The 25720-nt window shown below is 41.2% G+C and overlaps 1 protein-coding gene across 1 annotated transcript in view; it reads left to right on the top strand.

Moving 5' to 3' along the window:
• LOC120541917 (vascular endothelial growth factor C-like) overlaps positions 1-25720 on the top strand; it is a 70724-nt gene that overhangs the window by 25155 nt on the left and 19849 nt on the right. The window contains exons 3-4 of the mRNA XM_039773896.1: positions 4777-4967; positions 21472-21617. Of these exons, the coding sequence (XP_039629830.1) occupies positions 4777-4967; positions 21472-21617 (337 nt within the window). The remainder of the gene's footprint in view (positions 1-4776; positions 4968-21471; positions 21618-25720) is intronic.

Below are 25720 nucleotides of genomic sequence, written 5' to 3'. Positions count from 1 at the left end.
AACAATCTGATTTCACTTCACCCCCACATGAGCTGTAACACACAAGTAATGCACACACATACATCAAGACCCTGTGGATTCCATATTTGCTGCCCAATATCCAATATAATATCTGGCCGTCCTTCTGACCTGCTGCTTAGAGCTGATAATGAATCAGAGGACACTGGCATGAATCTGGGCCTACATCTTCAACTCATCCTAACCCTAAAAGAGCAGTAACTAGTTCTGATGTGAAGACTAATTTATTATCAGAAAAGCTTTTCTTAAGGTAAATCTGAAGTAATGCTATAAATACTGAAGCTCCAGATTTTTTGAACCATCAGACACTCATAACATTTAACTTGCATGTACTTATTAACTACTGCAGCCACACACTCTTTCTTTAGCTTTGTCAATTCTGGCCTTTTTTTTACATGTTATCATTTATTAAATACAAGTAACATTCTATACAAGCAAGTGAAACTTGACAAAAATAAATTCAAATCAACCGCCACCCATTAAAAAGAGAGCTAGGACAACAGACAGAGTAAAATATTAAGAGTAGGGGAAAAAAAGGGAAGAAAATCCCTTTCCCCAACTTATTTTAAAATGTTATTGATTAGATCCTGCCAGGTTTTAAGAAAGTTTTGCACAGATTCTCTAAGTGAGAATTAGATTTATTCCAATTTCAAACAGCATAAAACATGAGTTACCCACTGACTTAACAGAGGTGAGTTAGGATTCTTCCAGTTGACCAAGATAAGTCTAAGTGCTAATAGTGTAGTAAAGGAAATTTCAGTTCGCTTGTCCTTCTCCATTTTAAGCCCATCTGGAAGCCCACCAAACACAGCTGTTAGTAGATTAGGAGGGATTGTGACACCAAGGCTGTCTGAAAGGCATTTAAAGATTTTGGTCCACAATGATGTTAATTTGGCGCAGGCCCAAAACATGTGGCCCAGTGATGTTGGAGCTCGATTGCAACATTCACGTGTTGGAACATTTTGGGCAATTTTAAGCGAGATAGATGTGCTCGATGGAAGATTTTAAGTTGAATAATTGGATGCTTGCTCATATGAAGTTCGAGTGAATTCTGTGCATTGCTGCCTTCCACTCTGTTTCTGAGATGCTGAGTGAGAGATCCTTCTCCTGCTGTACTCTGGGATCTTTGAAAGGAAGGGACTTTATAATGTTTTTATATATTATAGAAATGCTGTCTGAGTTCTCAAGACTGATCAGTATTTCTTCTGGAATAGAAATATGTGGGAGGTGAGGAAAATTGGGCAGATTCTCTTTAGCAAAATTTCTAATTTGGAGATAGTGAAAGAATCAGTTGTGGCCTTAAGTATGTGGAGTGAGGGCTCAGCAGGAGTGACGTCAGGCTGGCCCCGCCTCTTGGGGCTCCACCCACAAAGCACAAGGAACATACTGATATTTAAAGACACAGTACATAGTTAACAAAATGACAGACATAACATAAAAAACTAGACACATAATACTTCCTAGTTAACAAAAAAACAACCAGAAAACACAAAGATATAAATACAATAAAAAGTTTCCTCTGGGTGCTCCAGGTCCCTTTGTGATGGAAACCAGGGCATCAATGGCCCAAACCCCCCAACACAAACACACAAAGAGTCCCAGGTGCAAATAAAGGATGGCTTATTCAACCGTATTCCTTCCACAATACCACAAAGTAGCACAAGCATAGGTTCCTCTCTCCACAATTCATAATAATCCCCTCTCCTTACCACCGAACTGAACCTCCTCCAGTTGAGTGTTGCCTTTCTTCCTCCCTGCTCTAACTTATCTGGATAAGGGAGTGCGGTCCATTTTATTAAGGACCCGGGAGTACTTCCGGTGCCAGGGCTACTGACTGATGGCAGCACTTCCACATCATGTGAAAGTCCATTACAGCAGAGAGCTTGTCTCCCTGCAGCGCCCTTTTGTGGTACCCAGTGACCCCAGCAGGGCTGCTCTGCTGGCTTTCCACTGAGCACCGATTTCCAGTGCCACTGCCATCTAGCGTGCTGGGGGCATAAAAAACCCCCAATGACATCTTCTCCTTCTTGTGGGCTGCCCATCTATCCTTTCTTTCTCTCTCTTCCGGGTCTGATCCCCTTCTCCTCCCTGGCTGGGATGTCTGTCTGCTAGCTGAGAGTTTCCTGCCCGGGTAAGGAACCATCCCCTGTCCTGGCCAGTCCGGGTGGCATTTACACCTCCTGTGGTCTAAAGACATGTGGGTTAGGTGGAATGTCTTTGCTAAACTGGCCTCTGTGTGTGTTCACCCTGTGATAAACTGTTAGTCTATCCAGCTGTTACTCCTGCCTTGCCCCCAGTATTTGCTGGGAAAGGCTCCAGCGGCCCTGTAACCCTACACTGGATAAGCAGATTAGAAAAATGAAAGAATGAATTGTTGAGGTGTGTATTTTTTTTTAAAAAAATTGCTTGATTTGACCCCCAAAGGTGATGCAAAAAGACAGTTTTGTACCAAATTTAATTTGCTGTGACAAGGACAGTGCCAGTCAATTGCAGGGCATACTCATTCATGCACCCAAACTCATTCATTCTTTACAGCCAACATTGTATATAAATAATTATAAAATACATTTCAGTTGATTTCTTTTTTATAATAATGAATAATAATGGCTTTATTTGCTTGCCATTCTGTCCAAGATTGGTTCCTGCCACCACAATGCTCTACTTGACCAAAGGAGATCAAAAAATGAATGCGTGCCCTGAAGCATTTGACACATACAGCAAATGCTATTCCACACATCATGGTGGCATTGTGTGAATCCTGCCTAGCAACTTCAGCTAATACAGTGGTTCTCAACCTGTGGGGCGGGCCCCCCTAGGGGGGCGCGAAGTAACAAAAAGAGGGGTCCGAAGGTGTGAAAAAAAGAAAACAAGAATTGAAAATATGAAAAATACATCTATTGAAACCAAAACAAATTAACTTAAACTACATTCTGATACTAGAAAAATAAATATAGAGTTAGGTAAATGTCGATAAAAGTTAAGTACAGTGGTGTGAAAAACTATTTGCCCCCTTCCTGATTTCTTATTCTTTTGCATGTTTGTCACACAAAATGTTTCTAATCATCAAACACATTTAAATAGTCAAATATAACACAAGTAAACACAAAATGCAGTTTTTAAATGATGGTTTTATTATTTAGGGAGAAAAAAATCCAAACCTACATGGCCTGTGTGAAAAGTAATTGCCCCTGAACCTAATAACTGGTTGGGCCACCCTTAGCAGCAATAACTGCAATCAAGCGTTTGCGATAACTTGCAGTGAGTCTTTTACAGCGCTCTGGAGGAATTTTGGCCCACTCATCTTTGCAGAATTGTTGTAATTCAGCTTTATTTGAGGGTTTTCTAGCATGAACCGCCTTTTTAAGGTCATGCCATAGCATCTCAATTGGATTCAGGTCAGGACTTTGACTAGGCCACTCCAAAGTCTTCATTTTGTTTTTCTTCAGCCATTCAGAGGTGGATTTGCTGGTGTGTTTTGGGTCATTGTCCTGTTGCAGCACCCAAGATCGCTTCAGCTTGAGTTGATGAACAGATGGCGGACATTCTCCTTCAGGATTTTTGGTAGACAGTAGAATTCATGGTTCCATCTATCACAGCAAGCCTTCCAGGTCCTGAAGCAGCAAAACAACCCCAGACCATCACACTACCACCACCATATTTTACTGTTGGTATGATGTTCTTTTTCTGAAATGCTGTGTTCCTTTTACGCCAGATGTAACGGGACATTTGCCTTCCAAAAGTTCAACTTTTGTCTCATCAGTCCACAAGGTATTTTCCCAAAAGTCTTGGCAATCATTGAGATGTTTCTTAGCAAAATTGAGATGAGCCCTAATGTTCTTTTGCTTAACAGTGGTTTGCGTCTTGGAAATCTGCCATGCAGGCCGTTTTTGCCCAGTCTCTTTTTTATGGTGGAGTCGTGAACACTGACCTTAATTGAGGCAAGTGAGGCCTGCAGTTCTTTAGACGTTGTCCTGGGGTCTTTTGTGACCTCTCGGATGAGTCGTCTCTGCGCTCTTGGGGTAATTTTAGTCACTCCTGGGAAGGTTCACCACTGTTCCATGTTTTTGCCATTTGTGGATAATGGCTCTCACTGTGGTTCACTGGAGTCCCAAAGCTTTAGAAATGGCTTTATAACCTTTACCAGACTGATAGATCTCAATTACTTCTGTTCTCATTTGTTCCTGAATTTCTTTGGATCTTGGCATGATGTCTAGCTTTTGAGGTGCTTTTGGTCTACTTCTCTGTGTCAGGCAGCTCCTATTTAAGTGATTTCTTGATTGAAACAGGTGTGGCAGTAACTGGGGGTGGCTACGGAAATTGAACTCAGGTGTGATACACCACAGTTAGGTTATTTTTTAACAAGGGGGCAATTACTTTTTCACACAGGGCCATGTAGATTTAGATTTTTTCTTCTCTCTAAATAATAAAAACCATCATTTAAAAACTGCATTTTGTGTTTACTTGTGTTATATTTGACTAATGGTTAAATGTGTTTGATGATCAGAAACATTTTGTGTGACAAACATGCAAAAGAATAAGAAATCAGGAAGGGGGCAAATAGTTTTTCACACCACTGTAGGTATAATAAAATAAACATCTATGATATATCATTAATTAAAAAAGAACAAATTGGTATTAGTGGGCTTCTTTCCAAAAAACGTTAGATGGGGTGCGATTAACACTATAATGAAAACTCGGGTCACAAATACTTAAAAGCTGAGAAACGCTGAGCTAATGGATTGCATTTTTTCCTTACAGACATCATGTTGGAATATGAGAAGACCCGATGCACCCCAAGGGAGGTCTGCCTTGATATCTCCAGGGAGTTCCCTCAAATCACCAATAAGTTTTACAAGCCATCGTGTGTCCTGGTTCATCGCTGTGGAGGGTGCTGTGACAATGAGGCCCTGCACTGCACCAACACAAGTTACAGCTTCATTAGCAAAACCGTAAGTACGTCCAGGTGGATGATCTTCAATGAGAACTTAGTAGAGGAAGAAACGTAAAGTGTAGACTTCATGGAAGATGAACACAGGAATGCTGGGTATAATGGGACTCAAAACCATCAGTAACTTAGGGAGGGGAACTGGGATCAACAGAAAGGACTTTAGATGGATGGTGAAATGATTTAGAGTTGGGGGGAAAGGCTAACAATAAGAATGAATTCCAAAATGTAGAAGCACTAGGAGATTTTAGAGAGCTCCACAGTTCAGGAATATGGAGGTTAAGAAAGAAATTGTAAAACGAAAAAGCATCTACTATACATGTGAGACAAATAAGTGCAGAGCTAACCGGGGGGCTTATGAGCACAAGAGGGTAATGGGTAACAAGAAAGTTAGAAAAGTTTCGAAGCACTTTGAGATGAGAAAGTTAACCAAAAGATAATATTTTAGCAGTAGAAGAACAATCAAATAGGAGGCAAAGTGTATTAGAAATAGTAAAGTTAAAATATACAGCTAAAGAAACAATTTGAAGGTTTTTATGTGTGAAGTAATTGAAATTCAATCCAGTAATTGCTTAGCCAGGGGTCCTCAATCCCAGTCCTGGAGAGCCGCAGTGGCTGCAGGTTTTTGTTCTGACCTGGTTGCTTAATTACAAAGCAATTCTTGCCAATAAAGCACTAACAAGCTATGAAATTAAATTAACTCTGCTATGTCAGGTCATTCTCATATCCTAGATTTTCTTTCCCTTTCTATCATGCAAATGATTTGAAGGCTAAAATGGACGAGTAATTCTCAGTCCTTCACTTTTTTCTCTTCATTTTTCTTCCAAGTATTTAATTAAACCCAGTAGTGCAGATAAATACACACAGGTGTAAATGTAAATAAGCTAAATGGAGAAATGCTGCTCTCTCTTGTCATTTGCATGTTATTGATAATAAGGAGCAATTAAAATAGCTGTTTAAGACAAAATTAAGCAATAAGGGCCCAAAATCACTAAAGTGAAGCAGAAGTGTTACTTTAGCAATAAGTGCTTTTTATTAAGCAACTGGGTTGGAGCAAAAACCTGCAGCCACTGCGGCTCTCCAGGACCCGTGATTGAGGACCCCTGGTTTAGACAAGCGTTTCTTAAGCACAAGAGTATCAAAAGTCAAAGCGAACTTTATTGTCATCTCAACCATATACAAGTATACAGATAGACAAAATTACGAAGCTCAGGGTCCACAGTGTAACAACATGAAGTGCAAATAATAAATTAAAAATAGAATTAAAATTTAAATTTATAATTAAAACACAAACGAGACAAGACAAAGAAGTAGCAGCAATATTGACCCATTATCCAATCCACTATATCCTAACTACAGGGTCACAGGGGTCTGCTGAAACCAATCTCAGCCAACACAGGGCACAAGGCAGGAGACAAACCCCGGGCAGGGCGCCAGCCCACCACATGGCACACACCAGGGACAATTTAGGATCGCCAATGCACGTAACCTGCATGTCTTTGGACTGTGGGAGGAAACCCACGCAGACACGGGGAGAACATGCAAACTCCACGCAGGGAGGACCCGGGAAGCGAACCCGGGTCTCCTAACTGTGAGGCAGTGTTGTAGATTTAATTTCAAATTAACAAAATTAACACCATTTTTGCTCATCAATCTACACCCAGTAATATATAATGACAAAGTGAAACATGTTTTCAGAAAGGTTTGCAAATTTATTATAAATCAAAGAGAGAAATCTCTCACTCATAGGATTCAGACCCTTAAACTGGTACTGTACGTTGTAGAAGCCCCTTTGGCAGCAATGTCAGCATCACATCTTCGTGGGCGACCCTCTACAATCTTTGCACACCTGGATTTGGGCAGTTCATTGGTGCTGTTAGATTGGATGGGGAGTTTTCATAAACCTCCATCTTCAGGTCTCTCCACGGATGTTGCTATGGCAGGGCTATTCAATTACAAATTCAGTTGGGCCAGACTTTTATACCAAGAAATTTAGCTGGGCCAGACATTTCCAGCGGCCGGAAAGCAGCAGGTAATAACAAATTTTAAACCAACACGAATGAATGTATTGAAAAACAGGTAATGTTTAGTCATTGTTTCCCTTTTAAATTTGATCACGGCTGACACCGGTACATCAAAAAAGTGCATCATATCTGACCTTGGCACATCTCAAAGTGCATAAAACAAAATAGTGCACAGTATTGGCAATTACATTTGTTTCCCTTTTTGAAATAAAAGAAATATTTTGGTGATATAATAATAATTCTTTATATTTACATGGCGTTGTTCTCACTACTTAAAACACTTATAGACACACAGCAACGTGTTGCATTGTGTGTTGAATGTTGCTCGGCTATGCTGGTATTGCATTCATGGTGTGTACTACTGTGGGAATTTCTGAAGTCTCACAAAATGCGTTTTTCTTAGTTTTTCTCTGCGTTTCCGGAGAGACTACGGGCTGGGCTACCCGGAGGTTGCTTCTCTGGTCTACATGTGTGCCCCATGGGCCACGATTTGAATAGAACATTTCTATGACGTTTATGTCTGTGCTTTGTAAGGCCCACTCAAGACCAGTCCTGAACAATTCTAGTAGTAGAATCAAACTGCTAGCAGAGCTCTGATTATGGTGTGTAAGAAAGGCGCTATATAATGCCCGTCCTGACACAGATTGGACACGGGAGGCATGGGTAAAATGAACAAAACTATTTATTTCTTTCTTCAGCTGGAGGGCACGTCTTCCCCGTAATCCCTCCAGCCACAACACAGTCCCAAACACAGTACAACAAGCACTTAGCACTTTCTTCCCCAGAGTTCCTTGAATGTTTTTGTCCTGACATGTAGTGTGAATTGTGGACCTTATATACGTGTGTGTGTGTGTGTGTGTGTGTTTGCCTTTTTAAATGACATCCAAATAATTCAATTTGCCACCACAGGTGGAAATTTAATGAACTTCTCGGGACATCTCAAGGAGAATGAAAGCAAAATGGGGGTACCAGACCACAGTTGAGGGTCAGAATACTTCTAGGAATGAAAGATTTCAGTTATTGATTATAATTAAATTTGCAAACCTTTATGAGTACATGTGTTCGCTTTGTCATTATGTGTTATTGAGTGCGGACTGATGGGGACAAATGGCAAACGTGTTTCCATTTCAAATTAAATGTTCAACACAAAGCGTGCCAAAAGCAGAAGGGTCTGAATACGCCCCGAGTCCACTGTAGGAGTGAAGGGCTCAGCCCACAAGTGCAATGAATTCTCTCATAGACGTCTCCGCCATATCACATCCTGGCACTTCTCACAGTTAAGACACAAACATGATCTTTCCCGTAATCGCTCCAGCCACAACACAGTCCCAAACACAGTACAACAAAAACTTAGCACTTTCTTCCTCTTGGCAGCACCACTCCTCCTCAGCAAGCTTTGTCCTCCTCCCACCCGACTCTGGCCGGTGAGCGGTGGTCGCTGTTATGTATTGAAATAAATGTAACAATGATTGGTAGTATTCCCAGGCAGAAGGGGGCGCCAGAGTGGGATTAAGAGATATCTTGGACAAGCGGTTATGTAACGTTCTTAGTAAAAGCCTACTGTGCAGTTAACTTCTGGCCTCAGTGTTTGTCATTGAATATCATTATGTGAATTTCCCCTTGGGATTAATAAAGTATCTATCTATCTATCTATCTATCTATCTATCTATCTATCTATCTATCTATCTATCAGCCTCAAATTACCTAACATAGCAGTCGCTGGCTCCCTTTTATCAGGCACCCGGAAGTGCTCCAGGTGGTTGACCGCTGACATCCGTCTGCACTTCCGGGTAAGGCGAAACCAGTGCCCAAAAGGGACCAGTCGCTCCTGTTGCAGCACCCCTTGGCGGCACCTGCAGAACCCCACAGAGCTGCACGGAACTCCAACTCCCATGAAGCTCTGGGGGAGTCCGAGGCACCGCTGCCATCTAGCATCCAGGGGGAGATACTGGGTTTCCCACACTTGTACCCCTGGCAGATGTGGTGAAGGGAAGTCCCGGCCATACATGGGCCCCAGCCATCTGTCACAAGTGATACAGTGATGTTCGATCAAAGAATTGAGAGGTAGGTTCCCTGTGAAGCTTTGAGCATCGGGATACCTCAACACTCAGTTAAAGAGCAAGGGTGAGAGTTCCCTGTGAAGATTTGCATAAAGGTGCTTTTACTCTGTCTGGAAATGACTAGAAGTTCCAGCACTGCATACTGATGAGTACCTGTCCATTTCCAGCTCTGGTGCCAAAGCCACTTCAGCATTTTCTTGATGGTAATCTTTAGGTTATTGGTATGCTGAACGGTGAACCATTGCCCCACTCTGAGGTGGGATGCACTATGGAGCAGGTTTTCATCAAGAGCATCTCTGCATTTGGGTGTTTTCATCTTTTCATTAATTCTGACCAGTCTCCCTGTGCATTTTACTTACAAGCACCACCATAGCATGATGCTGCCACCACAAAGCTTCAGGCATGGTATCAGGCAGATGATGGTCTTTACCAGGTATAGTCCTTGGACATTTGCCCGAAGAGTTAATGCTTTGTCTCATCACTCCAGAGAAACTTTTCTTCTCATGTTCTTTATGCCATTAATTTAAGAATGTCTTCCTTCCAGCTACTCTGCTATAAATGACTGATTGATGAAATGCTGCTGAGAGGGCCATCCTTCTGACAGGGTCTCCCTTAACAAGTTCTGTTAGAGTAACCATTGGGTTGTTGGTCACCTCCATGACCAAGGCACTTCTTGCTTGCTTATTCAGTTTGGAAGGTCAGCCAACCCTAGGAAGAGTCTTTGTGATTCCAGATGCCTTGCATTTCACAGTTATTGAAGCCCCTGTGCCCCTGAGGACACTTAATGGTATACAGATGGTTTTGTCCTCTAGTCCTGATCTGTGCCTCACCACAATTTGATCATGGAGGTCTGCAGAGAGTTCCTTGAATGTTTTTGTCCTGACATGTAGTGTGAATTGTGGACCTTATATACATATATGTGTGTGTGTGTGTGTTTGCCTTTTTAAATGACATCCAAATAATTCAATTTGCCACCACAGGTGGAATTCAATGAACTTCTCGGGACATCTCAAGGAGAATGAAAGCAAAATGGGGGTACCAGACCACAGTTGAGGGTCTGAATACTTCTAGGAATGAAAGATTTCAGTTATTGATTTTAATTAAATTTGCAAACCTTTATGAGTACATGTGTTTACTTTGTCATTATGTGTTATTGAGTGCAGACTGATGGGGACAAATGGCAAACGTGTTTCCATTTCAAATTAAATGTTCAACACAAAGTGTGCCAAAAGCAGAAGGGTCTGAATACGCCCCGAGTCCACTGTAGGAGTGAAGGGCTCAGCCCACAAGTGCAAGGAATTCTCTCATAGACGTCTCCGCGATATCACATCCTGGCACTTCTCACAGTTAAGACACAAACATGATCTTCCAAATGGCGCACAGCACAACCGATCAGCCCTAACAGGTTATCTTTTCTTTTTTAATTTATTTTTTTTTGTAATGTGCAGACAATGGAGCTGAAATGTCAATACACAAACTCCAAATACAGTACCTGTTCCAAAAAACGGAGCCAAACAAAAACATGTTGATGCACCACTATGGCGCCTTTAGGCAGCAATGACAAAGGAGGACCTTCCTCTTACTGTAATGGTGTCACCCGATCTTCGGCAGGTGTTCCTGCTGGGCTTTGTCTGCTCACACTCTCTGGGAGTATTCAATCTCTTTTGTCTGAGCTCTGGTGATTTCACTTGCACCTGACCTCAGTGACACTCTACAATATCAAAGCAGGCCTTTCTATTAACACTGCCGGCTAACAGGGTAAGGAGACGTCAGGTGTCTTCACACTTCTGCTTCATTTGCTTGGTTCCAAATCAGCCAGCGTCCATACCACATGCACTTCAGATCAGGTCATCCACCTGAAGGTAAGCATGCTCAGGCCCAACCAGTACTTGGATAGGAGACCAACTAAGAAAAGCTTGGGCTGCTGCTGGAAGACGTGTTGGTGAGGCCATTAGGAGTCGCTTACACTGTGGTCTGTGCAGTGATGGGGACATCATGCTGTAAAATGGTGGCATCCTTCAGATGAGAAGTAAAATCAAGGTCCCGACTCTATCTCTGGTCATAGAGGATCCCTTTGTAAACAGTAGGGTGTATCCTGATGTCCAGGCTAAATTGCCCACCACAGCCTGTGCCATTCGGGACCCCAATCATTTCTCAGTTTCTAATTGGCTATCTCTCTTACCCCTTCACCACCTAACAGCTCATGTATGGTGAGCGTACTGGAGCAAAAATGGTTGTCATTGCATTACCCAGGTGGATGCTACACATTGGTGGTGGTTAAAGTGGCCCTCCAATCTTTATATAAAGTGCTTTAAATAGTGTGAAAAGTCTTATTATTATTACTATTATTATTATTAATCAAGGGAATGTTTCATTATGTTGTTTCAATTTCCACTTCATTCAGTTGCGTTTCACACTGCAAACATTCATGAAAACTAAATGTCAGTAAACACCCTGTGGACGTGTCGGGAACTTCTTTTATTAGCCAGAAACATTTTTTTTTCTTTGAAAAAGTAACATTGAGGGTTGACTACAGTTGTGTTTTGTATACTGCCGCATTTTCCATAATTCTTTGGTCTATTTACCAAACAAAGCTCTCTGAGCAAAATGCAGACTATCGAGTAAGCGGAAAAATACTTAAAAAGTATGCGGTGCAAAGTGTGGCACGAAAAGGACATGTCTCAGATAGGCGAGCTCTGCGGAGGACATCCACTATTACAACAACAACATTTATTTATATAGCACATTTTCATACAAAAAGTAGCTCAAAGTGCTTTACATAATGAAGAAAAGAAAAATAAAAGGCAAAATAAGAAATTAAAATAAGACAACATTAGTTAACATAGATCGGCGGCACGGTGGCGCAGTGGTAGTGCTGCTGCCTCGCAGTTAGGAGACCTGGGTTCGCTTCCCGGGTCCTCCCTGCGTGGAGTTTGCATGTTCTCCCTGTGTCTGCGTGGGTTTCCTCCGGGCGCTCCGGTTTCCTCCCACAATCCAAAGACATGCCAGTTAGGTGGATTGGCGATTCTAAATTGGCCCAAGTGTGTGCTTGGTGTGTGGGTGTGTTTGTGTGTGTCCTGCGGTGGGTTGGTACCCTGCCCAGGATTGGTTCCTGCCTTGTGCCCTGTGTTGGCTGGGATTGGCTCCAGCAGACCCCTGTGACCCTGTATTCGGATTCAGCGGGTTAGAAAATGGATGGATGGATGGATAGTTAACATAGAATAAGAGTAAGGTCCGATGGCCAGGGTGGACAGAAAAAACAAACAAAAAAAACTCCAGACGGCTGGAGAAAAAAAAAAATCTGCAGGGGTTCCAGGCCACAGGACCGCCCAGTCCCCTCTGGGCATTCTACCTAACATCAATGAAACAGTCCTCTTTGGATTTAGGGTCCTCACGAAGTCACTTGATGTGATGGTCATACAGACTTCTGGCTTTTAATCCATCCATCACTGTTGGAACATCACGGTGCTTTGAGTAGATGGTGGTGGCACAAGCCAAAAAAGGATACCGGAAAAGGAAACAGAAGAGACAGTAGAGGTTAGTACGGATTTTAGAGCCACCATGAATAGTTATGATAATTACAGAGTATCAGGATTTTGATTACAGTGAAGTTATGAGAAGGCCATGTTAAAGTAATGTGTTTTTATCAGTTTTTTAAAGTGCTCCACTGTATTAGCCTGGTGAATTCCTATTGGCAGGCTATTCCAAATTTTAGGTGCATAGCAGCAGAAGGCCGCCTCACCACCACCTCAGCACTATTAGGTTTCAGGTTGTGGTAAAAGGCGCTATATTGCACCCGACCTGGCACAGACTGACCCAGAGGCATGTGTAAAAGCACAAAGACTTTTATTTTTCTTCACCTTTGGGGCACGTCTTCCCCGTGAACCCCACAGGCAATACACAGTCCCAAAAGCACTAAAGGCAACACAAAACACTTCTCCTCTGGCACCACCGCTCCTCCCAGGCAATCTCGTCCTCTTCCTCCTGATTCTGGCTAATGAGTGGTGGATGCTGGCCCTTTTTAAAGCCCATTCGGAAGTGCTCCAGGTGCTTGATCACCTGTTGCTAATTGCACCTCCGGGCGGGGCTTTAGAGGTGTCCGAGTTGGCTCCAGGATCCATGCAGCACCCCCAGGCGGCCATCCCAGATCCCCACAGGGTTGTGGATAACTCCATCTCCCATGGAACCCTGTGGGAAACTGAGGCACCAATGTCAACCAAGGAGGCTACCACCAACCGTCACGGGGGAGATACTGAGGAGCCCATGGCTGCTCCCCTGGAACATAAGTAGGAGGGGTGTCCTGGCCAGGCATGGGACCCGGCCATCTGCCACAAGGTTTATGATGATGACAACAGCAACAATGTATTTCTTGTATAGCCCAAAATCACACATGGAGTGCCTCAGGGCTTTAACAGACCCTAGTTTCTGATAGCCCCCAAGCCTTGACTCCCTAAGAATACAAAAAAAAAAAAAACTCCCTAAATAATGATCTTTTGTAGGGAAAAAAATAGAAGAAATCTTGAGAAGGGCAATTCCATCCATGTATGTTGGGTTTGTAATGGGGGTCAAAAAATGGGGTAAATACAACACGCAAAACATAACACAAGTAATCCTCTTCACAGAGTTAGATAGGTAATCTGTCATAGGCACCTCAGGAATACAATACAATACTACAAACTACACAGCAAAATGCAGGAAGAGCTTACATAACTCTCTAAATACAGAACTACAATATATGTGGATACAAATTTGCTCAAATATACCAAAAACAAAGTAAACATTTGTGAAGAAAAGCAAGATCTGCCCAGCAGCTAATTATAGAACCCACTGCCAGGTTATGGAAAACGAGTCAGACAAGCCAAAAACCGTCAGAGTTCTGGAGACCTCAGCCAACATCTCCCTGCTATTGGCCATTCTACAGCCGAGTAAGTGCTGGGCCGGCAAATCAGATGAAAGGACCCAGCGCTCCTTTATCTGAGATGGTAGGCAAACAGCTTGGCAGTACAGCAGTGCCACATGAGGATACCACGAAGAAAAACAGAATAAGCGAGTGTTAGTAACAGTTTACAAATGACATACTATTTATATTTTAGTACTAATGACTAACAACAGAGATACAGTAGGCACAGCTAATCAGCAGCTCTAGTCAGGGTATGCTAAACTGAAGTCGTGAGTCTTCAGCTGGGAATTAATGCTGAGACTAAATGGGCGCCTTTAATAGTAGCTGGCAGACCATTCCACAGCTTCAGGGTCCTGTAACTAAAAGTTTGACCTCCCACTGATATTTTATTAATTCTTGGAATCATAAGCAGGCCGGCATCTTGAGATTTTAATGTGCCCTCTGGTTTGTAAGTCACGATAAGTTCAGATAAGTAAGCAGGGCCTTGGCCATTTAAAGCTTTATAAGTTAAAAGGAGGACTGTGAAATTTGGCGTAAAATTAACCAGGAGCCATTGTAAGGACTTAAGAACTGGAATTATGTGTTTGTACTTTCTTGTTTTTGTAATAATTCTTGCAGCAGCATTTTGATTTAACTGAAAGGTTGGAAGCATGCGATTATTCACAGAAACCTGATTTCTAAACTGCCATGTAAACCCTTATACCAGTTAGAGAAATTAGGTTTTTATCCTCCTGATTAACAGAGGTAGATTTCTCCACAAATAATCCGATTATGTGGCCTTGTAGAGACAAGATGTTCCACACATCTACCTGGATGGGCCTCCTCAAAATGGGACCCATGCAACGGGTGACACCTAGACCACACTGGAACAGTGTGAGGTTTTTCACAGTGGCTTGAGTGCCAATCGTACCACCAACCCCTGAGTTTTACTAGCAAGTTAGAGGACCCTCCTGCAGGACTTGATGCAGGTTAACGTCATATCCAAGATGGAGCAATTGCAAGTTAAGTGCCTTGCTCAAAGGCCCAATGCTATATAAAAAGCAATTTGAACAGCCAGTGAACACTGCATTGAAGTAGTACTAGAAATGAATACATTAATTACTTTCTCCGTATCCTGCATATTTAGAATACACCTTAATTTTCCAAAATTTTTCTATTATATAAAAAAAATCCTGGGACGAGACTTTTTAGCCTGGGACGAGACGTGACTTTTTTAGAGAGATACTTTCATGTCCAGTGAGACAAGACTTTGTGCCAAGAGATTTAACCACGCCCGGGGCCGGAAATAAAAGACAAAGAGTAGATGACAAAGTAGAAGTCGTAAAGAGGTTCAAAAACGTTGGCGCAATACACAAGCAGAGCAGGTTAGAGATAATTGAAGTACGAAACTTCGAAAGTTTCAAAAAAATTATATTAAAGATCGCATTAACGCAAACAAACGGAAATTATTACTGTTTGAAATAACAGAACAGCGAAAACAGATTGAATATATTATTTGGATTTAAACTTTTAAGTTGTAGACTTGTAGATCATCTAATTCATGTTGCCATCAGGGAAAAGTAGTATTTCTTCCCAGTGAAGAGGCGTATCTGCGAGAATTAAAAGATTTGTTGTTTGATGAAAGTGAAATCCACATATGCGAGTGGCAGAGACACGAAGTGGCTGGCGCGTTGCGTAGGCTTGGGTGTTGGTGAGTGAAATGAGCAGGGGGCGAAGTCCCTTAGTTTTGAAGATGAAAAAAGCATATTTTTAATAATATTGTAACATTAGCTTTAAATATTATGTGTGTATTACATAATGTCGAGATTGTGGACTGATTCAGCAAAACGAATGGGGATTCCAAATAAGTTAAATAATGACAAAATATTGTTGCGATCAGAATCATTTTCTCCAATAATTAACACTTCAGTTACGTCTGTGTTCAACCATCCAAACCTTTAACTCACTAACACATCTTAACAACAACATCTGAGAAACATCATTTGTTCTAAAAGAAAGGTATAACTGGGTGTCATCTGTATACGAGTGAAAATTAACATTCTGTTTTCTAATAGATCCCAGTGGAAGCATGTAAAGCGAAAACAGTAAAGGCCCCAGTACTGAGCCCTTTGGGACACCGTATCTCACTTGTAACTTACAGAGTTGAAATTAAAAAATTAAATATTACACATTAAATAAAGTTATTTCTCATCATTACTTAATTACATTTGATTTGGTTCTGCTCTTAGCAATGCATTCATAGATTCAAACAAAGACACATTTTTGTGTGTACTGGATTCAATCTGATAAATAAAAACTAAACCAGGCAAGAACTGACAAACATGTCAGTTTCCAGTCTGTGTAGTAAAACAGAATGGTCAGTGCTGTCAAATGTTGCACTTAAATCTAACAACATACAGTGGTGTGAAAAACTATTTGCCCCCTTCCTGATTTCTTATTCTTTTGCATGTTTGTCACACAAAATGTTTCTGATCATCAAACACATTTAACTATTAGTCAAATATAACACAAGTAAACACAAAATTCAGTTTTTAAATGATGGTTTTTATTATTTAGGGAGAAAAAAAAAATCCAAACCTACATGGCCCTGTGTGAAAAAGTAATTGCCCCCTGAACCTAATAACTGGTTGGGCCACCCTTAGCAGCAATAACTGCAATCAAGCGTTTGTGATAACTTGCAGTGAGTCTTTACAGCTCTGGAGGAATTTTGGCCCACTCATCTTTGCAGAATTGTTGTAATTCAGCTTTATTTGAGGGTTTTCTAGCATGAACCGCCTTTTTAAGGTCATGCCATAGCATCTCAATTGGATTCAGGTCAGGACTTTGACTAGGCCACTCCAAAGTCTTCAGTTTGTTTTTCTTCAGCCATTCAGAGGTGGATTTGCTGGTGTATTTTGGGTCATTGTCCTGTTGCAGCACCCAAGATCGCTTCAGCTTGAGTTGACGAACAGATGGCCGGACATTCTCCTTCAGGATTTTTTGGTAGACAGTAGAATTCATGGTTCCATCTATCACAGCAAGCCTTTCAGGTCCTGAAGCAGCAAAACAACCCCAGACCATCACACTACCACCACCATATTTTACTGTTGGTATGATGTTCTTTTCTGAAATGCTGTGTTCCTTTTACGCCAGATGTAAGGGACATTTGCCTTCCAAAAGTTCAACTTTTGTCTCATCAGTCCACAAGGTATTTTCCCAAAAGTCTTGGCAATCATTGAGATGTTTCTTAGCAAAATTGAGACGAGCCCTAATGTTCTTTTTGCTTAACAGTGGTTTCGTCTTGGAAATCTGCCATGCAGGCCGTTTTGCCCAGTCTCTTTCTTATGGTGGAGTCGTGAACACTGACCTTAATTGAGGCAAGTGAGGCCTGCAGTTCTTCAGACGTTGTCCTGGGGTCTTTTGTGACCTCTCGGATGAGTCGTCTCTGCGCTCTTGGGGTAATTTTGGTCGGCCGACCACTCCTGGGAAGGTTCACCACTGTTCCATGTTTTTGCCATTTGTGGATAATGGCTCTCACTGTGGTTCGCTGGAGTCCCAAAGCTTTAGAAATGGCTTTATAACCTTTACCAGACTGATAGATCTCAATTACTTCTGTTCTCATTTGTTCCTGAATTTCTTTGGATCTTGGCATGATGTCTAGCTTTTGAGGTGCTTTTGGTTTACTTCTCTGTGTCAGGCAGCTCCTATTTAAGTGATTTCTTGATTGAAACAGGTGTGGCAGTAATCAGGCCTGGGGGTGGCTACGGAAATTGAACTCAGGTGTGATACATCACAGTTACGTTATTTTTTAACAAGGGGCAATTACTTTTTCACACAGGGCCATGTAGGTTTTGATTTTTTTTCTCCCTAAATAATAAAAACCATCATTTAAAAACTGCATTTTGTGTTTACTTGTGTTATATTTGACTAATGTTTAAATGTGTTTGATGATCAGAAACATTTTGTGTGACAAACATGCAAAAGAATAAGAAATCAGGAAGGGGGCAAATAGTTTTTCACACCACTGTAATTACAGTGGAATTTCCTTCATCAGAGAATATCAGAATGTCCTTCACAACACATGTTAGTGCAATTTATGTAGTATAACCGGTGCAGAAGCCAGACTGGAATTAATTAAATAAATTGTGATGTGTAAGGTGAGATTGAAGCTGATTGGCGACTACTTTTTCAAGTATTTTAGGGAGAAAGGGTACATTTGAAACGGGTCTGTAATTATTAAGTGTATGCAGGTCTAGATCTGACTATTTAAGTAATGGTTTGACAGCTGAAAATTTTAGTGTATCAGGTACTGCGCCTTGCAATAATGAACCACTGATAATGATAACAATAGGTGCTTCAAGAACATCCATTGCCCTTTTTACTAATTTTGTTGGCACTTGATCTAAGGAATAAGTAGTAGGTTTCATTTTAGAAATTAAAGTTAAGACTTCCTGTTCTGTTACAAGATTAAAATTTCTAAAGTGGTGTATGAAAGGCGAGACAGGGTTTGCCAAGCTAGTATTAGGTCTGCATTGTGATGCTGACATCTGGGATCTTATTTTTTTGATTTTCCCATTAAACAATTTAGTCAAGTCTGTACTGCTTTTGCATTGGGCGTGACGAGGATGGATAGGATTAGAAATGAGGACATTAGAGGGTCAGCTCAAGTTGGACGGTTGGGAGACAAAGTCAGAGAGGCCTTGGTTTGGACATGTGCAGAGGAGAGATGCTGGGTATATTGGGAGAAGGATGTTAAGGATAGAGCTGACAGGGAAGAGGAGAAAAGGAAGGTCTAAGAGAAGGTTTTATGGATGTGGTGAGAGAGGACATGCAGGTGATTGGTGTAACAGAACAAGATGAAGTAGACAGGAAGATATGGAAGAAGATGATCCGATGTGACAACCCCTAACAGGAAACAAGAACAGCTGAAAGAAGAAGAAGATCAAGTCTGTACTGCTAATGTCTGTTGGTAATAATAACAGTACATATTACAGAGACCTGCCATGGAAAAAATGTTTCCAAAGTTTTCACTGATTCTTATGTTTCTTGAGGTGCTGAATCCAAAAATGACATCCATTTTTTCCCATCACGCAAGGCTTTCTCACAAGTTGCCATATTCAACTTGGCCATGGTAACCATAAAGACCCAGACTTTGAGTCCATCGTTGAAAACTTGTTGACAAAATTAGAAGAACTGGGTTGTTCAATGAGCCGCAAGCTGCATTTCCTCCATTCTCATTTGGACTACTTCCCTGAGTTCTTGGGTGCGGTGAGTGAAGAGCAAGGCGATCGGTTCCATCAGGATATCAAAGAAATGGAAATGAGGAACCGGGCCGGGGGAACGTTAGCATGATTACTGCAGCGAGAAACTGTGGGCAAAAACATTGAAGGAGAAGCCTGAAGAGAAGTTTTAAAGGACTGCGAAAACATCATTGAGTGCATGTATAGAAACCTATTTTTTTAATACTGTTGTATTCTATTTTTCAAGTTTTACTGATTCTGTTTTAGATGTTCATCTTCAAAGTAATTTACAACAGAGATTATTCATAAAATTTGAAAGGAATTAGTCATGTAAATGAAGAATGAATAAATTCTTATCAGTGTTTGGAGCATTTTTTATAGATTTTTTCCTTGCATTTTGTGGGAAAACCTTACATTTTGGGGAAAAAATGGATGTTATTTTTTAATTCAGCGCCCCAAAAAACATTAGGAACAGTTGAAATATTGAAGACAATTTTCAAGTCATTGAATTTTGCAGGCCTGTGTTATTTATATAGCACCTTGTTGGTACTTTGCACTGTAATTCTCATTTGTTAGATTAGCCACTGCTCTAAACAATACACTAAGAGTTTATTATTGTTACCTATTATTTAAAATAGTGGTCTTTAAAGAGAGCTTAATTATATTTTCTTAACACTCTCTGTCCATGCAGTTAGAAAGACCAACAGCTTTGTTGTTCTCTATCTACACTTCAGGTTTTGACACTGTAATTTAAGAGCTCGAGTGCTCTCATTAAACCAGAGTGAGTTTCTATGTGCTTTGATCACTTTTGTTTTAAGGGGAGCTACTGTACTTCAAAGCCTCTCTCAAGGTCTTATTAAAATTTGATGTTAGCTGATCCAAATTGTCTCTCTATTATAAAAGAAAATCTTGAGAAGAGACGAGACTATTGCCAAGAGATTTTTTCAAGTCGATAGAGGGGGTCCTGCCCTCCTCTCAACCATTTCCGGTTAACGGCCGAAGCCCACGGTCCTCTAAAGAAACAAGCCAGAATGAAGAAGGATTCTACGTGTGTCATGGACCTCCTGAAGAACTATCAAATTGGTTTTAGAAGTGATCAATCTGGCTATGTCACTTGAAGCCCAAATGATGAAGTCTTATTTTGGTTACAGCATCAGAAGAGTGAGATCACTGGAGAAGGACATCACATTTGGGAAGAAGACTGCGACCTGTAACCAGATGGCTGGACATGTTGACGACAACCATAGGGATGACTCTGGAGGACCTCGGCAGACTAGAACATAACCGACTTCTTTTTAGAGCTTTAATTCATCAAGTCGCTAGGCCGTAAACCTGAGTTGATAGCACCTAATAACAATAATAATACAGTCATCTCTATCAAGTTCCTAACTTGATCCCCCAAATCGCATATTTTCCTCACCAACTCTAAATTAACGAAGCATTTTTGGCAGTGATGCTGTCTGAACCTGAACTGTAAATGCTACAGAATACACAACATACAACTGCGCCCTCAATGGACAGAGAATGGATGGAACTTACATTCAGCGGCAAGTTCATTTTTAGCCCTGTCTGCAGTAGCATTGGTGCTTTCTGTGTTCAGGTGAATCGCTAAGAAACCATCGGCTTTAAGCTTTCACCTCCCGCTGGGTGATCGACTGTTGGTTACTTCTTCTCGTCGGATGTCGGCTTTTACCCCAGTTGGACTTTAGTGATAGATTTGATTTGTTTTATGACTGTTCTTTTCTGGTGCTTATAAATAGACTACATGCATATGTGAGATGCCACTCGTGCTTCTGCTCACTGCTGCCCTTGAGCTCTTTTGTCTTCATTGTGTAGATTAGGCCACCATGCTGACTAACTATAAGTTGGCCCCTCTACATACTGACAGGTGCATTTATACCATACTCAACTGACACTCCAGACAGGGTCTCCATTGAAATTATCCTGTGACTTCTAAAACCAGTCGATTGCCCTTGTCATGATTTAGGTGTACCATATAACAAGAGTTACACACTTAAACAATCGATTATCTTGTGTTTTATGTTTCTAATTAATTTAGACCACTTTACAGAGAACTGTTTTCACATTAAATTTCTGTTGATCAGTGTCTAAAATGCCACATTAAATCCACTGGGATTCAATGTTTTATATCAATAAAATGTGAAAACCTCCAAGGGGTTGAATACATTTTTATGGGCACTGTAAGTAGGGTTTGAAAAATGATTTATTGCAACATGAAAATAAATCCAACAACGTATTCTGAGATTTCATCAATAATATTTTGTGTCTGTCGTTTCTCTTTTAGGTGCTGGAGCACACAAATTTCCAGCCAGGACAGGTCATTGACATCAGTTTCGTCAATCACACTGAGTGCAGCTGCAGACTACGAAGTGAAACCAGTCATCCCTCCCGCTCCGTAATTAGAAGAAGTGCTGAGGACAGTTCCGTCCAGTAAGTGTGGCTTCACCTTCCCTTTTTTGTCGCTTGGATTATTTGCTTGCAGCTACATTTACATTTCTGACTGACCCTCCACATTGACAAAAGCCAATTGGCACGATTTGAGCATCTGATATGGACCCCCTTTTATTACAGGCACAACCAGCTAGGAATAGACCCCAGGGAACACCCAGAGTTCTCTGGGAGGAGTATATCTCCCAGATGGCCTGGGAACGTCCTGGGATCCCACAGTATGAGTTTGCAAGTGTGGCTGGGAAAAAGGCCTTACGGGTTTCATTACCAAGAGCCATGACCTAGCTTGAAAAATGAATGAATGAATACCTTTACATTTAAATCTGTTTGTTTAGAAGGTGCTTTTATCCAAAGTAAGGTCAACATAATCGAGTAAGCATCAGTCTAAGGACTGTTTTAAACAAGCATTGCAGGGCACATTACAAATGTCAACCACCGCAAGTGATGAAATATAAAGCTGGCATACCAAGAAAATGATCAATTAATAATATAACAGACAAAGCATAAACAATTAATTAACAATTTGACAGATATTTACAGAAAAATAGGATTTTCAATCATCTCTTAAACACATTAAGGGCATCAGCAGATTAGATGGAGGTGGGCAGCTCATTCCCCCAAACTATGAGCATCATGGGAAAAGAGTCTGAATTGAGATTTGATACTACTCAGAAGTGGCATCATTAGATGCTTTTCACTGGCAGATGTGTGTGGGCAAGAAGAAGCATAGCACCCCACCAATGTCTCCACATATACAGGTGCTGACCCATTGAATACTCTGCAGGCAAGCATCAGGGATTTGAACTTGATGTGTGCTGCTGCAATAAGCCAATGAAGCAAATTAAAGAGGGGAGTGACATGCATCCATCTTGACTGGTTGAATACAGGACTGGCTGTTGCATTTTGGGTCAACTGCAGTGGCTTGATGGCACATGCCAGTCCTCCTGCTAGTAGTGAGTTTCAGTATTCTAGATGTGACAAGACCAATTCCTGGACCAGACACTGTACTACACATTCAGTCACAAAAGGGCTTATCTTACAGATGTTGTACAGAGTGACTCTGCCAGAATGACAGACAGTTGAAATATGGTCAAAGAAAGATAGGTGCTAATCCGTCATCATCCCAAGGTTGCGTACTGACTTCTCAGGTGTTAGTGACATTGAGCCAAGCTGTACACAGATAGGGAGTTGAACAAACTAGCTGGTTGGGGTAACAAGAAGCTAAGACTTTGCCAGGTTGAGATATAATTGGTGCTCCTTCTTCTTGGCTGGAATATCAGGTAGACATGCAGAGAGTCTAGCTGAGATTGTGTTGTTCTCAAGAGGAAATGACAGGTGTGTGTCTTCAGCTTAGCACTGAAATGACAAACCATGGGATTGGATGATGGGGCTCAGTGAAGTTATGTATAGAGAAAAGAGTAGAGGACCAAGCACGATTCATGGGGCAACCCTGTGCCTGTCTGATGTATGCTAACCCTAAACCTAACCCTAACCATTACACACATTAGAACAATCTAGACGAGAACAGGCCATTCGGCCCAATGAAGCTCACCAGTTCTATCCACTTAATTCTTCCAAAATAACATCAAGTTGAAGTTCTACCATCTACCACACTACTTGATCCCTTATTCAATGTGTCTCTGGTTTACACTTTGGTCAGGTCTCCTCCTAATCTTCTTTTGCTTAAACTGTTAAGGCTCAGCTCTTTTAATCTTTTCTTACAGCTCATCCCCTGTAGACCTGGAATCAGCCTAGTCGCTCTTCTCTGGACTTTTTCTAGCGCTGTTATGTTCTTTTTGTAGCCTGGAGACCAAAACTGCACCCAGTACTCCGGATGAGGCCTCACCAGTGTGTTATAAAGTTTGAGAAGAACCTCCTGTGACTTGTACTCCACACATCGAGGCGTTATATAACCTGACATTCTGTTAGCCTTTGTCTGAACACAGTCTGGCAGTTGATAGTGTCGAGACCACTACGACGCCTAAATCCTCCTCATAACAAAACCCCCTATTGTGTATTTAGATCTTACATTTTTACTTCCTACATGCAGTATTTTCCATTTACTTGCATTAAATTTAATCGGTCACAAATCTACCCAAGCCTGAATGGTATCCAAGTCCTACTGTAATGATTCAACGGATTTAAGATTATCTGCTTATCCACCTAGCTTGGTATCATCTGCAAGTTTAACCATTTTGTTATTTATATTCTTAAATATATATTTATATATTTATGCTATAAAGCAGCTATGCTATGCTGCTTATTTAGGAGGTTATTACAAGCTTGGCTTTAAATGGGGCTTTAATTTACAACTTAGCTACTGTTTCTACAATCAGAACACTAGCAGATTATGTAACCCACTCATAGTGAATCAGTGGTGGGAACTGAGTCTGATTTCTGATTTTACAGCCCTATGTGATAATTAGCAGGGGACTACATTGTTTAATTAGCAATGAGCTTTAAAACACATTGGTGAGACCTCATCTGGAGTACTGTGTGCAGTTTTGGTCCACAGACTATAAAAAAAAGACATAACACCTGTAGAAGAAGTCTAAAGAAGAGCAACCAGGAGTGCAGGGGATGAGTTATGAGGACAGATTGAAAGTGCTGAACCTTTTCCATTTAAGATAATGGAGATTAAGATGGGTGACATGACTGAAGTGTTCAAAAGTATGAAAGGAATTAGTCCAATGGATCCCAGATGTTACTTTAAATTGAGTTGGACACTTGTTAAGGGTAAGTTTCGCACAAACATTTGGGAGTGGACAATTGGAATAAGTTACCAAGTAGTGTGGTGGGTGGAAGAACTCCAGAGACATTCAAAACTCAATTTGACGTCATTTTGGAAGAGTTCCCAGCTTCCCTGTAACCCTGCTCAGGATAAAGATGGATGGATGGAGAGATGGATGGATAGATTGCCAAGCTTTGCTGGTCTGAATGGCTCCGTCTCATTACATTTTTTTAATGTTCATTCCCAGAAGCTGATAAAAACCACTGCCTACAGCTCTCCCTCAAAAGTGAAAACCGCTATACTCACCACACTTAAACTCTTCTATAGAACTCATCTGATGGAAATTTAATAAACAGCACATTAGGGAGAAGGTCTCTGATGTCACAAAGAGCTGTCTTTCCTAAACGATTTGATGAAGACATTCACTGAGCCTTTAAATCCAGGAAGCTCCTACTCATTGCCACATTTGATTTCTCTCACTTCCGAGCTAATGCCCAGGGATTTAAGAGCTTTAGAGCATAATTACACAGGCTGCAGTTAATGTCTGTGGAAAAAAAGGCATTAATTTTGTTTAACTTTCACCCTTTCAAAATATGTATACCCAGGTAGCTTAATGGTGAGGTTACCTCTTCTGATTCATGGATCATGTGTCCTGGGTTTTATTTTTCTGCCCTGCCACTGTCCCTGTGGAGTCTGCATGCTCTCCCTTTGCCTGAAGGAGTCTTTTGGGGGTTTTCCTCCCACATCTACAAACACATACAGGTCAATCAGTCCGGTGTGAGTGTAATTATGGGAATGTGCACATGTGGGAGTTGCAATGTCCGTGGCAGATCCCTGCCTTCCATCCGACGCTCCCAATAAAAAAAAAAAAACAAACTCTCTGTGACCTTGGATTGGTTTAAGTTGGTTTGAGAAGTAATGCAGATAATTGCACTAGATTGCTTATCGTAAGCATCTGCATATTTCACTTAATTTTCTGTTTTGTAAATGCTTCTCCAATGGATTCCAGGATATAGCAGATGACAAGGAGAATGTGGATTGACTTCCCTTGATAAACACAGTCGTGAGTCCCAGAAGTGAAGACCCTAACTTCTACACAGCTTCTCACAGTGCTCCTTACTACAGGTTAGCTCCATGCAAAGAATCAAACAATTACCATATATACATAAAGTACATACATTCTGAAACTCAATAAAAGCATCTGTTAAGAAATAAAATATAAATGTAAAAGCCCACATAGAGAGTGACCTGACCAAGCCAGAATTTCAACCCAATTTAGCTTTTCACAAAAACAATATAACAAAAAACAATAATCCAAACTCCTGGTGCCCCTAAAAAACACAAAAGAGTTAAA

The sequence above is a fragment of the Polypterus senegalus genome, chromosome 13, assembly GCF_016835505.1.
Source record: "Polypterus senegalus isolate Bchr_013 chromosome 13, ASM1683550v1, whole genome shotgun sequence".
Taxonomy (NCBI): domain Eukaryota; kingdom Metazoa; phylum Chordata; class Cladistia; order Polypteriformes; family Polypteridae; genus Polypterus; species Polypterus senegalus.
This window is presented reverse-complemented; position numbering and strand designations above follow the sequence as displayed.